This window comes from Haliotis rubra, unplaced genomic scaffold, assembly GCF_003918875.1.
Source record: "Haliotis rubra isolate DU_JTF1 unplaced genomic scaffold, ASM391887v1 Scf774, whole genome shotgun sequence".
NCBI classification, from domain to species: Eukaryota; Metazoa; Mollusca; class Gastropoda; order Lepetellida; family Haliotidae; genus Haliotis; species Haliotis rubra.
In genome coordinates this window covers 415,212-433,017 of record NW_025767495.1, presented here as the reverse complement: position 1 = coordinate 433,017, position 17,806 = coordinate 415,212, and the positions used below count along the sequence as shown (strand labels likewise).

Sequence of the window (17,806 nt, the reverse complement as noted above, 5' to 3'; positions counted from 1 at the left end):
GAAATCCACACCTAGGGCGTGTACGAGGACATGAAGAAATACATGCACCTATATGACACCAGCGACTACCCCAAAAATCAACCCATGTGCACCCAAGTCAACAAAAAAGTGCTCGGCAAGATGAGGGACGAGTGCGCGGGCACGCCGATTGGGGAGTACGTCGGCTTGAGACCCAAGATGTATTCCATCAAGAAAGCCGACGACGGTGAAATCAAGAAGGCGAAAGGCAAAACGTTCGAACACCAGATGAACATGTTGAGAAGCTATGGACACAGGATATACGGACTGACGATCAACAAGACGTCGCTGTCTCCCAAGAACACGAAACGATGCATCGCCGATGATGGAATCACCACCTACGCGTACGGACACACGCAGTAAACAAGTAACACGCAGGCAATACATACACGATGGAGAAAATATACTACAGCCCACGCGGGTACTGGAAAGGTGCTGATGCCATCCCGAAACTCGCCAAAGCCGCTCGAGTCTCGAAGAGAAAGCCAAATCCTGGCTCAACAAACAAGCCATCTGGCAAGTCTACCTGCCGGCGCCTCGGTACGTCCCGAGAAGAAAATTCGACATTTTGACACCGAATCTCGTCCACCAAGCCAACCTCCTGTTCCTACCTCACGACAGAGTGAGGCGCAAAACCTATAAGTACGCCCTGACGATCGTTGATGTCGCCAGTCGCTACAAGGAAGCCAAACTATTGACGACCAAAGATTCAAAGAACTTCGAACGAAGCCTTGGAACGCATCTACAAACGCAGTCACTTGACCTGGCCTACCATATTGCAAGTCGATCCCGGACGTAAGTTCATGGGAGCAGTGTCTCAGTTGCTAGCCAAGCACAAAGTACGGGTGAGACTAAGTATAGTGGGAGCTCACTGCAGCCAAGCCATCGTCGAGAGATTCAATCGTACACTACCCGAATGCCTGTTCTCGCATCAGTACTCGCAGGATTTGATGGATCCCGAAAACAGAAACACGGAATGGGTCGTGCGCTTGCCGCGGGTGGTGGATGCCATCAACAACGAAGTCACCAGACTCATGGGCAAAAGACCCGTCGAAGCCATCAAAATTAAATCCGTCGAATAGTCACCGGCGTCGGCACGACGTCGCGATAAAACGGAGAAAACGTTACCAGACTGTGTCAGCGTTAGATACTTATACCAGCCGGGCGAATACGAGGGAGACAGCAGAAAACGCGCAACCGATCCGATATGGTCCATGAAAACGTATAAACGTAGACCTGGTCGACATCAAAGACGGCGAACCAAACTTGTACTACTTGAAATATGGGCCACTGAGAGCATTCGTCAGAGATGAGTTGATGATCGTACCTCGCGACACTGTCCCTTACAGATCACCCACTGCTGAATAACTCTCATGGTTTGTGTGCTATGATATGTTACTGCGACCAAAAACCCATGCTCGCTCAAAAGTCAGTATCTCCTAAACTATCCGACCGATTTTCGTGACATTTTGCATGCACCACAGCAGTAGTATAGGGAATGGCAGTACGGGATCAGGGCCATACCAAGGGCTCAATTTTTAAATTGAGCCCTTGGAAGGCCTGGTCCCGTACCGCTATTCCCTATACTACTGTCTGATTGATGACATTTTGCTCTTATTTTCCTGCAAGATCACATATTGAAAGACTTCATCAGATAATTCAAAATTTATTTTTCTGTTACAACCTCCAATTTTAGGTTAAGATGGGTCCTCCTTTGGTCAAAAGTTTGTTCCTTCCGAAATGCGTGTGTCACGGGTTGCACACGAGTGGCCAACATGACTCACACCCGTGTGCAACACATGTGACACGGGTCTCACATGCGTGGTCAACGGGTTCCACATGAGTGACCAACGCGACTCACATGGGTTCCGTCACGCATTGCACTCACATGTAAGGGGAATGAACTTTTATGCAGTAGTGTAGGGCCTGTAAACGTATGGTATCCAGGCACGTACTCACCAACCGTAATAAATAAATTCCCCGCAAATATGTTCGTATGCACGGCAGTCGTAAGGGTTATCTATCAAACTCCATGCCACATCTTGTGGAAGAGGTGCACCTATTTCCTTCAAAATTCGTCTCGTCTGATAATAAACATGAAACAGTGTGACTGCCTTACTCAGTTTGTCTTTTCCATAGTCAAGTGTTACACCTGATCCCATCATCACATACCATAGGGCGAGACTGAGTTGGATTTGCCAAAACTGCATCGGGTTATTATTCCAGTTTTCTACCACCTTCGCACTATGGATGGTCACGATAAATGTTTCGAAAATGTTTCGAAAATATTGATAAAATTTGTTTTAAAACTTGTTCCGTACGCATCCACCATGATTTCCATATTCGTGAACATCACTCATATTGCAAGTACATTGTAGAACCTTTGTTCGTTACATGTTCGTTACTCCATGGGAATCGTGAATCCATTCAACTGCTTCACGCGATCGATGATACGTCGGGCGTCTTGAAGTCGCTCTTTACAATCACACGTATTATCCGCAATGAACGAAATATCAGTCATGTACTAGAATCTGTACTTTACTAAGAAAGTGTAATCCCAAATATAACATATGTTACATTAATGTTCAAGCAAATGCCCTTCGACGCTTATAAGAGCTGTGGCAGTTAAACACAATAAGTGCAATGACGGGAGAACGGAATCATTCCCATTCATTCCCTTACAGTGTAAAAAGTTAACGAAGGGCATGATCACGGAACTCCAAGTGTCTGTTTTAGATATAAAACATAAACTGGTGTATATAGGATATTTAAGCGTGACGCTTCACATCAAATAATGACGGATGCATCTGGTCCTGGAATGCAACGTCTGAGAAAATGCCCTACCACAGCGATCTCCTATCTCAGGGACATGCAAGTGGTGGTAACCTGGGAGATTTAGATGATGTCGAGATTGAAGGACTCGGAAGAAACATGCAGTACAATCTTGTCCACAACAGCAACGATAAATGGGTGATGGTCCCAGCATTCGATGGCAATCTAGGCGATTTAGATAATGTTGAAACCAGAGGTCTCTTAAAGAAACCTGTTGTACCAGTTTATCCTTACGGATGATAAACAATGGACATTGATCTCACCCAAAATCAACTGGCTACTCAATATATTTGCGGAGACAAAGGATAAGTTTTGACGAAAGTCCTCAATAATAGAATTCTAATTGTGGCTTACATCTAATCGCAAAGAAGGAGTGTGCTCATGAGCCCCATCCCTAGAAAAGCAGGTCTTTTGCTAGCGAGTCGACCGGATAACCGCAATACGAGTTTACAGTTGGTGCTTGAATTAGAAAACATGTCAGACGTCTTACAATGAATTCCAATCAATTTGACACTTTATATAAAAGTATTACTCGGGGAGGCATCGCCAGACCAAGATGTTGAAATCATACCGGGTGTAAAACTCTGTTGGCCTCGAAAACATCAACATCACGTTTGCGAGATTTACATACAGAAAGACGTGAATACTTACGTGAGTCTCGAGGGGGTCACAATTAACTTGGAGAACAAAATCTAGATTTCAGTTCTACACTTATTATGGAAGTCTATCTTGGAGATGTCCCCAAATATGAGGTGATACTGCTGGATGGGTTAACAATACGCTGGGGTAATGAACATAAACATCAACGTTGTTGTATTTATGTACAACCAGGGACAGCCCCATCCACAAACCTCGTAGGGGTTTTGGTTTATATTTCAGATGCCACAAAGCCCATTATAATCTCACAGGTTTATTTATATGACAACCTAAACCTAATCAGCCTTTATTATTAATCAAACATTGTTGCATAACCAATTGAAGGTTATTTCCTTACCTATATTACTGCATCCAGCCATGGACAAAGTTGGTCAAACCATGGAAACTGTGGATGGTTTTCGTTTGCAACAAATGTCTTCGGACACAGTAAGGGTACTATTGTGCTCAGAATAAGCCGTGTTCTGGAAAACATACCCAGGATTAATTTATTCCTGGTTGAGAAGGATGGTCAATTTCACTACACACTGATCAAAAGTTGGAGCAGACTATTAGCGACCAAACAAAACATAATGGAAACACCCACTTCTGCAAAGGATGTCTGTATGGACTGTCGAGGTTTTGGACAGACTGAGCTGTTAGGATTGATATGCCTAAAGACAACAAAAACATGCTAAAATTTAATAATCATGCCAAACAAATGCCTGTACCATACGTCATTTACGCCTCCTTTGAAGATCTTATAAAACAGGTTGAACATGACATGCCTGCCACTACCAATAATTTCAGCCCGATGAAACGAAAAAAGTGTCTTAAAAGTCAACTTTAAAAAAAAGTCTCTCAAGCATCTAAATGGGCGATCTTTTTGAATTTATCTTCCCTTCATTAATCTGCTTGGAGCACTGATCCGGACGGTCCAACTTTAAACTGACAGCGCATGTCTCATGAGCGATTGGTGCTGTGCATGTTACTAAACACTTAGAGACAGTTAACCAGTATAGTCTTCACCATCACTGTTAGCGTTCATGTTGGTGCATATGGACAGTATATCTTTTCCCTTGACCGATCATATATCAAGTACGGAAGCGCGCTGAAGGGACCTGATGAAATATAATTTATCTTGAGCACACAAGTTAGTATTTTGAGAAATATTTGTTCTGTGATTCCATGATACACTGGGGATAACCATGTCTGCTTATATTGCAATAATGAATCGCGAAAATGGCCATTCGAAGTGAGGCAGTGATCATTTTCAGGTCATGTTTTGTCGTTTTATTGACGTTTTGCAATCAGTAATTTAAGTCTGGCACAAGATGTCAAAATGTCACACTTTTAAGACTGCAGTGTATTTTCATTGCATATGTACTCAAATCTATATCCTATTACGCCGATTAGGCTGCATTCATGTAATTCAGTACAGCCAGAAGCTGATGCGGTGCGCAAAATGTAAAAGTATTGTTACGCAACGTGTGAATTTCGTCGTGACTTTTATCTGATATTTGTGTATGATGGTGCGTGTGTACTTTAATAATACATTACACATGCATGACTTTATTCAGTCATTGTACATAAGTATTTTCTGTTAAATTTGTAAAAATATAAATAAATGCAAATTACACATATCTACATGGAATGATTCTGGGGTTAAATTCAAATTTATGTCATCAAAAACATATTTGATTTTAAACACATTTTCTATGTTAATTCCTAACAAACAGACAAAACGCTTATGTTTTCTTTGAGAACTATTGCATGACAATCAGAATATTAAGCTATAGCTAGATAGTATATGATCTGTCATATGAAATATTTTATCAACATAATGTAACCAAAACAAGAAGATACATACGTCATGCAATTCTATCATACACATCCTCTTGGGTGGTCAGAATGATCTGTTGTTTGTTGAGACAAATCTCTGTAAATGAGTACTTATGTTTAGAGGTTAAATGGTGTTAAACTTTTGTAAGAAATGGATCAATAAATTAACATATATAATAACTCACAGCACTGACTGATGGGCACATTTTATAAGGGCTAAATCTTTTATTTCAAACTATGATGAATGGTATTTATGCTGCAACCTACTAATTGGATAATAGGTGTATGGTACATTAAGTATGCATCAGAAACATAGTGTCAGAATTTAAAAACAAAATGAAATGTTTGAGGAACTGCTGATGAAATCGTATTATTCATATTTAAAATTAAGTGTTACATTCTACACGGAATTTCTTCAATTGTCAGGGATGTGTAATAATTTCAAATTTGCAATAAAGGCCTTCCAGTGGATACAGGTCTGTTGGTAGTTAAATTTGAATGCGGCAATAATATAAGGTGAGTTCTCATTCTTTCATAGATGCTATGACACCCGAGACTTACAATGTCTCGTGTTCTGTCGTAGGAAATGCCGTGACAATATACTGATTTTTCATGGCGTTTTCCCTGTTATCTTCTATTGTGTCTATTAGTATTGCGCTTGGAAATTAAGCAGACTGTGGACCTGCAACCAGTGTGCTACCAGGGGACGACAGCCTTTGACCCGTGCCAACAAAACCTTCAAAAAGCGATAAATCTCTCCAAAAATAAACAAAGTGGCAGTTTTGAAGAACTCACTTTGTTCTTGTATTCTGATCCAAAGTGACATTTAAAGAGGCTCTATTAAAAGTTTGTAGCATAACTTATTTAACTGAGAGTCAATGCATGCTTTCTCTCAGGATTTCATATAGTTTCCTTATGTTTAAAGGTCACATGCAACGTAAAACACAACGTTGCAGATTCTGATACCTTTCGATATGGACTTACAGTAACAAATTATCAAAAATGCAAATTCAACTTATAAAGTTGAAAAATAATGCGATGAACATGTTCTTATTACGGAGTCACTTTCTCAGTTCAGTACTAAAAAAGCAACGTCATTATTTAACATTGTCAGAATTTCTAACTGTGATATAGATATGCCTCTGTCACAGACAAAACTCAATGTCTGTTTTATTGACACCTATGTGTCTGCCTGCCTGTCTGTGACCTTGGAATACACCTATGACATGCAATTTGAACTTAACACCTATCAGGCTATACTTCATAAACAAAATGCATTGATTTATGGCTCATGCACCTGAGTTCTGTCTCTGTCACATTATGTAATTACACAGACAGGCAGGTGTGATACTTGTACACATGTTATGATGTCTGTTGATAGCAAAATGTTACACACAAAAAATGAGCATGAGTAGTATATACAATAGCGGAACGGGACCAGGTCCTTCCCAAGGCCTTAATTTGGAAAATTAAGTCCCTAATCCCATTCCTCTATTGTATATACTACTGGTGGAGGTACATGCCAAATGTCACGAAAATCGGTGTAATGGTTTGGGAAATATTGACTTTTAAATGAGCATGGGGTCTGTCTGGCAAAAGGCTAAATGCTCAAGGTATTGTCGTAATTAAGTCTGAATTAACCTAATGAAGTCTTCTTCGAGAGTGTCCTAATCCCGTTCTGTTATAGTGTATACAACTGCTGAGATGCATGCAAATTTTCACGAAAATCTGTCAAATAGTTTAGGAAATAATCACTTTTAGTGAGCATGGGGTCTGTCCGCCGAAAGGCTAACTATCCAACGTATTTACATACTTGTTATAAGAAGCGAGGCGAGAAGTGCCTGAAGCTAAATCATATTGCAGCTCTCAGCAGTTCCCCCCGGGCGCCTCCCTGCCGTCTCAGTAGCACTGAGCGAGTGTGTGTGTGTGTGTCTGTCTGTCTGTCTGTCTGTCTGTCTGGCTGGCCAGTGGCTACGTTATGTTGATTTCCGCGAAACAATTTATTGTGAATCTCCTATGATTTGTTTGTTACCCTTCGCTCCATCCCCGGAAAAAAGTTTCACACACAAAATGCAAGAACACGAAGCCTGCTGGTTTGGGTACGTTGTCGTTTGATGCGACGGACAAACGAACACTCCCGTGGTCTTACAAGGTCCCGACGCAGCCGAAAGATTTCTCACAAGAAAATCATCAGGAAACAGTTGTACGCCATCGTCCCAATACGCATGACGAAGGATGACTGGTGAACTCATAAGAATTGCCACATGTACGATGAACCCCTGTGCGGCGTTTCTGTGAGAGATAATTGCCACGTCACCGGTAAGTACAGAGGTACCGCTCAACGCATGCAACTTGAAGCTCAAAATCAATCCCAAAACCATCAAAATCCCCGCCGTGTTTCACAATCTTCGCGTGGTTACGATTCTCAACTGATCATTCAGGCCATCGCGAAGGTCGACGGCAACATAACATGCATCCCCAACAACATGGAAAAATACATCTCGTTCTTGTTAGACGGTCTGAAATTTATCGACAGCGTTCAGTTCCTGCTGTTGTCTCTAGACAGTCTTGTGTACACCAACGACCCGGACAACTTCGACATCACTAATCGATACACTGACGCCGAGACTCGACCTCTGCTGCTGAGGAAGGGCGTCTACCCCTACCAATACATGGACGATTGGTCTAAGTTCAACAAGACGCGATTACCTCCCATCGTCGTCTCATTTACAGCAACTTGACCGACACGACCAACACACCGGACGATTACAGGCACGCCCTCAACATGTGGGACAAACTGGGTTGCAAGAATTTGGGCGACTACCATGACCTGTACTTGAAAATCCGACGTGCTGCTTCTGGCCGACGTGTTTGAGATATTCAGAAGAATGTGCTCTTGGGAGGCCTTGTTGAAAAAGACCGGCGTGGAACTATTGACGGATTACGACATGCACCTGTTCATAGAGAAAGATCTGCGAGACGGGATTTCCATGACCTCCAAACGCTACTCCAAAGCCAACAACAAGTACGTTCCAGGTCACGACTTGAGCAAACCGACCAAACACATCCTCTATCCCGATGCCAACAACCTGTACGGCTGGGCCATGAGTCAGTATCTACCCACCGGGGGATTCGAATGGGTCTCAACTGATATAGACGTCAATAGTATCGCGCCTGATTCAAACAAAGGCTACGTACTCGAAGTGGACTTGGACTATCCCGCAGAACTACACGAATCGCACAACAGCTATCCGCTAGCTCCCGAACGATTGATGGTGAACCCAGACTGGATGTCTGAATATCAACGAAACTTGCTGGGAAAAAATAAGCCGGCTAACATCGAAGAACTCGTACCAAACTTGATGAACAAGAAAAAATACATCATTCACTATTGTAACCTGAAGCTGTACTTGTCGCTGGGAATGAAACTCACGAAAGTTCACAGGGTGCTCGAGTTCGATCAAAGTCCGTGGATGGAGCCCTACATCAGAATGAACACAGATTTACGAAAGCTGGCCACCAGCGATTTTTCGCGAAAAACTTGTACAAACTCATGAACAATTCCATGTTCAGCAAGACGAAGGAGAATTTGAGAAAAAGCATTAATGTGAAACTGGTCAGATCCAGCGAGGAAGAATAAGTCAGGAACTGATAGCCAGCCCGGCATTCAACCAAAGCAAGCCATTCGATGACGACTTGGCAGCGCTACACATGAACAAAAGTCGCATCAAATTTAACCGGCCCGTTTACGTGAGGATGAGCATCCTTGACTTATCCAAGCACTTGATGTACGACTTTTACTACAACGAGTTGAAGAAGCAGTACGGCGACAAGTGTGCAGTGCTGTACACAGACACGGATCCGCTGCTGATCGAAATTCACACCGAGGACACATGGCCATAATAGCCATTTGTACGACACCAGCGACTACCTGAAAGACCATCCTTTACACAGCCAAGTTAACAAAAACGTGCTCGGCAAGATGAAGGACGAATGCGCGGGCACGCCGATCGCGGAATACATCGGCTTGAGACCCAAGATGTATTCCATCAAAAAAGCAGACGACAATGAAATCAGAAAGGCGAAAGGCATGAAAAAACACGTGGTGAAAAAGCACATCAAGCACGCCAGATTCAAGGAAGCCCTGTTCAAGAATAAAACGTTCAAACACCAAATGAACATGTTGAGAAGCGATGGACACAGGATATACAGACTGAGAATCAACAAGACGTCGCTGTCTCCCATGGACACGAAACGATGGATCGCCATCGACGGAGTCACCACCTATGCGTCCGGACACACACACATATTAAATAATTAAAACGCACACAATACATACATAATGGGTGAAAATTTATTACAGCCCACGCGGATACTGGAAAGGCGCGGACGCTAAAGCCGCTAGAGTCTTGGAAGACGTCGCCAAAGCTTGGCTTAAAAAACAAGCTATCTGGCAAGTTTACCTTCCGGCGCCTCGGTACATTTCGAGAAGAAAATTCGACATTTCAATGCCGAACAGCGAACATCAAGCTGACCTCCTGTTTCTACCTCACGACAGGGTGAGGCGTAAAACCTACAAGTACGCCCTGACAATCGTTGACGTCGCCAGTCGCTACAAGGAAGCCGAACCATTGACGACGAAAGATTCGAACGAAGTCGCCAAAGCCTTAGACTGCATATACAAACGCAGTCGCTTGACCTGGCCTGCCGTATTGCAAGTCGATCCCGGACGCAAGTTCATGGGAGCAGTGTCTCAGCTGCTGGCCAAGCACAAAGTCCAGGTGAGACGAGGCGTGGCCGGAGCTCCACAGCCAAGCCATCGTGGAGGGATTCAATCGCACCTTAGCCAAACGTCTGTTCTCACACCAGTACTCACAGGATGTAATGGATCCCGGAAACAGAAATACAGAATGGGTTGTACGCTTGCCGCGAGTGGTGGCTGCCATCAACAACGAAGTCACCAGACTCGTGGGCAAGAGACCCGTCGAAGCCATCAAAATGAAATCCGTCTCCGCCAAATCGGCAGCAGAATGTCGCAATAAAAACAGAGAAAAATTACCGGACCGGGTCAGCGTTAGGTACTTGTACCAGCCAGGTGAATACAAGTGAGACAGCAGAAAACGTGCCACCGATCCGATATGGTCCATGAAAACGTACAATGTCGACCTGGTCGACATCAAAGACAGCGAACCGAACTTGTACTACTTGAAAGACAGGCCGCCGAGAGCATTCGTCAGAGAGGAGTTAATTATCGTACCTCATGACACAGTGTATCAATCGCCCACTGTTGGATAGTTCTCATGATTTTGTCAGTTTGTGAAGAAACTATTAGTAGTGATATGCTATGTGACTGCGAGTGCTTGAATCAAGCCCAGAGTTGTATTTCTCATGATATCAGCCTAAATTCATCATGTTCTCTCACAAACACCCACTGTTAATCAAACATAAGAGCTGTGGTTCTTATCTGGCCTAAATAACCTCCTGTCACTGTCACATGGCTAGGATATTCAGATCACAAAAGTTTCAGCTGCTACTGCGATTCGAACGCTGGACCTCAATATTGAGAACCCAGCTTTGTTACCATCACACTAGACCGCCTCAGTGGTGTAGTGGTTAGAGCGTCCGCCTGGAGAGCGGAAGGTCGCGGGTTTGATCCCCGACTGCGTCATACCAAAAGACGTTAAAATATGGTACTTGTTGGTCCCTGCCTGGCGCCCGGCATTAATGGCTACAACAAGGACGGTCGGCTCGGAGTCAGTATAATGTGTCTAGGTGGGGTATTCCTGCTTCACTGCGGTATGGTATCCCAATGGGCTAGCACTATAAAACCAGCTTAAGTCTGGGCTAGTACAAGCAGCCGCACCTACACATACACACGCATGCACGTCGTCATATGAACGAAACATTCTCAAGCTCGACATAAAATCCAATTTCACCTCACCTCACTTACCATCACACTAAGGAGGCCACTGATAGTGCTCAGCGAATGAGAGTTACTTATCGATCCGAGCTGTACACCTGGCGATAGAGAGAGAGAGAGACAGTCGACCATCATTCAACCATATTTTTACTCCCACAGGAGCAATGGATATGAGGGACCTGGTCCAAAACTATCATTAAATACCGTTGCCAGCCAGTTAGCCAACCAGAGCAGACAGACAGACAGACAGACAGACAGACACACACACACACACACACACACACACACACACACACACACACACACACACACACACACACTGGGCTCACTCAACTCCAGACTAGGAAAACAATTGTGTACGATTTTTACTACAATGAACTCAAGGAGCTATACGGTGACAGATGCAGGGTGTTACACACCGACACCGATTCATTGTTGATGGAAATTCACACCGTGGACTTGTACGAGGACATGGCGAAAAATTAAACATGTGTGATACGAGCGATTACCCCAATTACCATAGCCTCTACAGCAATGCCAATAAAAAAGTACCCGTTGAGTACATCCGATTAAGACCTAAAATGTATTCCATTAAAAAGCCAGCTGCAGTGAGATAAGAAAGGCTAAAGGCATGAAGAAGTATGTTGTGAAAAAGCAAATGTAATAAGTACAAAATAAACAAATTGTAAAATGATCTAGAAAAGGAATCTATTTTAATATGTCTTGTCTTATTTACCTCTCTGGGATCAATTCATAACACCCTACACAATAATACAATTGTCAGTGAAAAGGTCTATATTTTCACAAGTCCATGATTTATTTATAGTCAACACTGGGTCATGGGTCGAAAATAGTTCCTATGCAAAGTAGCCTAATATTAATGAGGTCAGGTCTGCTGTCTTGTCCTTGGTTTTCAATGGCAGAAGATGTGCAACATTTTGATTGGATGTTGAGGTTAGATGTATTTGGAAAGTGTGAAGTATGTTCACTTGCTGTCTTTCTCCCAACCTGGCACGGTGGCTAGAAGGTCATGGAAGGAAGATTGTGAATTGGTGAATTACAGGTTAGTTACACTTGGTTTTATATAAAAGGAATAAACTAAAAAAATATGTTTAATTGTTGAAAGTTTAATTCAGTATTTATTGTTGCTGAATTTATGCATTTGGTGGATGTATACTTTGACTTATGATTAGAAGTTGTTGATGTCAAACATTTCAGTTACAATTGATTCAGATTCATGTTTAAGTCCAAACAGATTGTACTGGTGAGATTTAGCATTTCCATGCTCAATATGTAACTGAACCATTAATTTTGAGATGTCCAGTTCTTTTTATATGTTCAGTGTTAGTACTGCAATTGTTAATTATCAAAACAATGTGACATGAAATGAATGTGATGAAATAGATAATTTGATGGAGAACTATATATTCATATACATTTGTATACACTTAGTGGAAAACAAACTACACATAATAAAATCAGACTACAGCCTCAACAGTGTTGTGTTGTGAACACAGAGCCATCCATGTTACACAAATAAAACACGAACAATTCAAAGAGGCCCTATTCCATGGTCGAACGTTCAAACATGAAATGAATGCTTTGAGAAGTGATAAGCATAGGCTATACGGGATAAGGTTAAACAAAACATTGTTGTCGCCCATGGATACGAAGCAATGGACTGTTGATGACGGTGTACGAATTACGTGTATGGCTGCCTTGGGAGGTAATATCATATCACTGTGTACTATAAGTAATTCTTCCCGCACAAATCCCCAGTGTGGGCCATCCTTAAGGTACTACAAGAAAGGTTTAGTTCATATCCACCCGATCAATACTATACATTTTGAGGGACCAAATGGGGTCAGTGCATTGACCACCCCAGTCAAATCTTTTGTGCTTAATAGCTGCGACTCTTTGTATCAACTAGCCACATAGACGACAGTTAAAGCATCTTTATATATTTTGCATCTTACCTTATGTGGGAGAAACGTTGGCCTGATGTACTTCATTAGGCGTGGAAATATCAAACTTTCTCCTCGGTTTATAAACCTATCTCTGATTTTCTCAGCAGTAAAGTAGGTTCCTTCCAGAATCAGGTAGACCTCTGCCGTGACTTTGCACAGATCATTTCTAAACCCAGGTTTTGAAGTACACGTTTCGAAGCCTCATATCAGGTTAAATTTCTACCATTTCATAACCTAGGTTTTGAAATGGTCGTTATTTAACCTGATTTGAGGTTTTGAAATGACTATTATTTATGATTCATACAACTATGACTGATGGTAAATCATCTCATCATTGAAAACTTCCAATATATAGTGGCAATAACTGGTTTCGAACCCGCAACCCTTTGCTCTCTAGCTTGGCAGTTTAACCACTAGGCTAGGAAGGATCGCTGTGAAGAATGAGATTATTTGTCAGTATGAACAATGTGTTCCTCACAAGACGGGTACTGCGGGCAGCGCATGTGCAGGACACGGGTAGTGCGTGCTGAGCACATGCATTGCGTGTGCGAGGCAAGGTGTTGGCTGCCAGTCGCATTCCAGTTGACACCGGCTGTTCCATCAATGTTGTTCTGCTCAGTATATGCACAAATTAAAAATAATACATATTTGTGTTTTACATTCATGACGGTTCAAAAGTCGGATAAAACACTCCCCCTCGGTCTTGGTCGGGATTGTAAAACCCTCGAGCAGCAGGGATGGAGCCCTCCGTACCTGCTGCTCAAGGGTTTTACAATCCCGACCAAGACCTCGGAGTCGTGTTTTATCCTTTACATATATCATGGAGCAGGCAAGTATATTTGCCATATTGCTTGTTTCTCCAACCGATCCTTATACATCTTCGGATACCTTTGCGGGTTGGGCGAGTTTTTGTATCACCCCTGTCCCTTTCCAATATTCATGTGGGCAGTAGTAAATCTTATCCATTATTTATTTATTTATCAATAAATTGGAATATATCCCTTCAATACATTTTCGTTGGAAATTTAGTGGAGCATCGGACATTGTTGTGGTAAATTTGACCTGTATCAAATGGGGCTGTGGAGTAGAATTGGGATGAAAGGGCTTGATGAGGGGGGATGCGGCCGAACTCTCATTACCTATGCTAATGATAAATATTTCAAATCATCATCAATGAAGGATCTTTTTACATATATAAGGTCTCATAATTGATAAATTTTGTAAATGCATGTTAAAGTTTTAATTAGGACGAATGAATAATGTGGGTTGTAATAGCGTAAAATAATTGTTCCCTGAAAGTGTAAGTCCCATTACATTCAAAGTATATTTCATTCACTGTGACTTTAATTGTAAAATATATATTCTTTTAATGTATGGCGAATTTGCACAAAAATCGTCAACACCTGAGGGAATGCTGTAAATCGATTTTGGGTCCAAGCAGGTAGCAAAAGTACAGTGGGTCCCCATGGTCCCAAGTATGGTGATCTGGCTTCAGTTGCTGGTGATCTACAAGCCTCTTTTTATATTGTATTGTTCTCTATAGTGATATGTTTTATGTTAACATATTAGTTTAAAGTAAAAATCTGTGATACCCTGGTATAGTTTTATAGTCCAATGATGACAGGTTCTTATGTTCTAAATTTATTAATTTTTAATGCATAAATTGTTTACGATTTGGCTGAAATATTGTTGATATGATGCTAAGTATTAACTCAGTCACTCACACATTGGCTCACTGAAAACCTAAATATTGTTCAAATGGAGTCTGTTTCAAAACATATACATATGATATACAGTCATTGCTCTTTCTGGAAATATATTTTTTAGCCCATCAGTTTAGTTATCTGAACTATCTGAACCAACAATTTCTATTGTACCATTTGTATATGCAATATGCTTTACATAGTTTCATAATGACATAGTATTACTCACTTAGTTTGAGTTTCCTACTTTCAATATGGGAAAAATAGATGTAAATTTTCAAACATTGTTTAAATAATCCTTATATTGCATTTTGTCTCATGCAGGAAAAAGAGATTTCTGTGTGTATCCCTCCTCTTCAAAACACAAAATGCAGCTTGTGCACATAAAACATGTCAGTATTTAACCTGCATGGTTTATAATGTTCAATCATTTTTCTGTCACTATGGTACAAGATCAGATGATCAGAGATGGCAAATTATTGGTATGCATAATTCTGGTATGGTTTGGGAATGAATGTTCATTGCACAGTTGTCAGTCGTTTGGTCTGAAGATTCCGGGAAACCAAATGAGGGCACTATTGAGGGTCACTCAATGACAACCATTCACCACAAGCACTGTTCTGAAGCACCACTGGTTACCATTTCACCGAGCCTCGAAAGAGCAGTCCGGAATCATCTAAGGGGAGCCGGGTACATCTCTGGATGGGTCATCAAAAGTCCTCTACTGAGCCATCATCACCACCATTTGGCTTAGTGTTTACCAAGGCAACATTGGAATCGGTTGCACTTGGCCAAGAATACATTGGTATGATAAAGGCCAATGCCTTCTTCATGTAACTGATTGATGCTTAAGAATTGGGAGGCAGTGAAATATAGCATTTGCAGCAAAAGACCAACAGCTTTGAGACAATAATGTTTCCTCTGCAATGAATATGATGAATGACAGGCCATGTTGCCTGATCCTCTCTCTAGCTCCTACATGGAACATGTATCAGTTTGAACCAGAACGTGTAATTTGTGTATTGTGCCATACCCATTATTAAAATGTTGAAGGAAACTGTCCTTTTGTGTGTTTTCTTGTAGTCAAGACATGATCTTACAGAAAAACATGTAGCTTTACCAGTGTACTGTGCAGCACTGATGTTAGCAGAAACATACAACTTTGTAAGAGTTACTGGGGGTGCTTAACTTTTTTCCAGGTGTAGATATTATATCGATAGCAATATGTTTGAGAGCCATGTACACAAATAAGACATTGTTAGAGATAAGACCCTGTATTGTCAGCACTATAGCTGATGCTGGAAGTGAAAAACTAACCAGAAGCGGAGACTCCTTCCATGGCCAGGGTCTGGGGATTTCCGGTGTTGAGAAGAGGTTTGGTTTCACAGGGTTTACTTGTCAAAACTGTGGTTGAAGACAAACACTGTTATGGTCAACTGAAGTTGATACATTTGCAAAAAGCAAATGTTTATTTCTGTCCAAGAACATAGGTATCTCGTAAAGGTAAAAAACACTAATCTTTTCGATTTTGGTGAAGCAATACATGAGATGATCTTGATGAAAACATAATTTTAAATAACTTCAATTTTTTTCAGAAATAAGGTGCAATTAAAATTAGAATTCATAATTATGTCCACATCTTTAAAAGATATTGCCTCGAGACATTGAAATTATAGCTTTGAAAAACTAGCTTTACCTTCTTTTTCCTCCACCTCAGAGTCTGCTTCCTCCTCCTCCTCATCTTCTTGCTCCCCCTCTTCTTCATTTTGTTTCCCCGTTTTGACATTTGCATCTTCACATTGTTCAATGTCCTTTTCATTTTGCATGCTGTCCACCCAGATTAAATCTTCTTTCTCAGCCATTATGTCTTCTTCTTGTAACTTCAGGCGAATGTCAGTGATCTTAGTACATCTGTGCAGACCCATTCCACCAACATGGGCGTGCTCATCACCAATATCTTCCTCCTCTGTCCATGACTTAAGTCTGTTTGTTTCTCCCTGCAGATAATGGTGTTTGTCTGTCAGATCAACACAACGTGGTGCACTCTTCAGGTAGCTGCCATTTGTCTCCCTGAAAACTCCTTGTGTGTCTGACAACTCCCTCTCCAGACTTTCGATTTTAGATAACTTTGCCTTCATCTGTGACATATTAAACTCAAGTGCCCTCTCAGGAATTTCTCATGTCAAATTCCAGATCTCCAACCTGGGGAAAATATGTAAATCAGTTTGAAAACAGTTGATGAAACATTGAAGTCATGTTATATACTCCTCACAAAAAGTTAAGGAACACAAATTTGTAGCCTCATTACATTTTCATTTATTGAAATTGCAAATCATGGAATGATGCAATAGAAAGGTGAAACATGTGTACACACGATTAACAAAATGAAATGAAATGGTAATGAGCAATAATACCAAATCATCAAAAGCATGTACCTGTGAAACAGTCGTGCAAAATGTGCTGCATTGATGGAGCAAAATGTTAACATTAAGGTTCAAGTCAGTTGTGGACAGTGAAGAAGTGTTTAGTAAATTGTATGACCACCATGAGCACAAATGCAAGCTTCTACACGTCTTTGCATTGACCAAATGAGCCATTAAAGTTGCTGTTGTGAAATGTTCTGCTATTCTCTCTGAAACGCTTGCTCAAGGTCATCCAGAGTCTGGGGGTGAAGATGGAGACCGTAAACACGACTTCCAATAATGTCCCAAGCACGTTCAATGGGATTGAGATCAAGTGACCTTGCAGGCCAGTCCATATGTGTGATGTTGATCTAAACAATATTGTTAACAACTCTTTCTCGGGCATTATCATCCATGGATGGGATGATTTTTGTTGAGAAGAGTAGTATGATGAAGGTTTTTTTTTTATCACTTCCACTCATAGGGTTA

General features: G+C 41.5%; 1 protein-coding gene across 4 annotated transcripts in view; it reads right to left on the bottom strand.

Moving 5' to 3' along the window:
• The window catches only part of LOC124260762, a 279,431-nt gene that overhangs the window by 20,947 nt on the left and 240,678 nt on the right, over nt 1–17,806 (bottom strand). For 3 of the 4 annotated variants that reach the window (XM_046695080.1, XM_046695079.1, XM_046695077.1), the window contains 2 exons: nt 16,612–17,117; nt 16,233–16,319 (listed from right to left, as the gene is read on the bottom strand). In XM_046695080.1, coding sequence (XP_046551036.1) covers nt 17,082–17,117 — 36 coding nt within the window. In that variant the 3' untranslated portion in view covers nt 16,233–16,319; nt 16,612–17,081. Of the gene's footprint in view, nt 1–16,232; nt 16,320–16,611; nt 17,118–17,806 lie in introns of those variants that run through there. The other variant, XM_046695078.1, reaches the window with a different exon arrangement.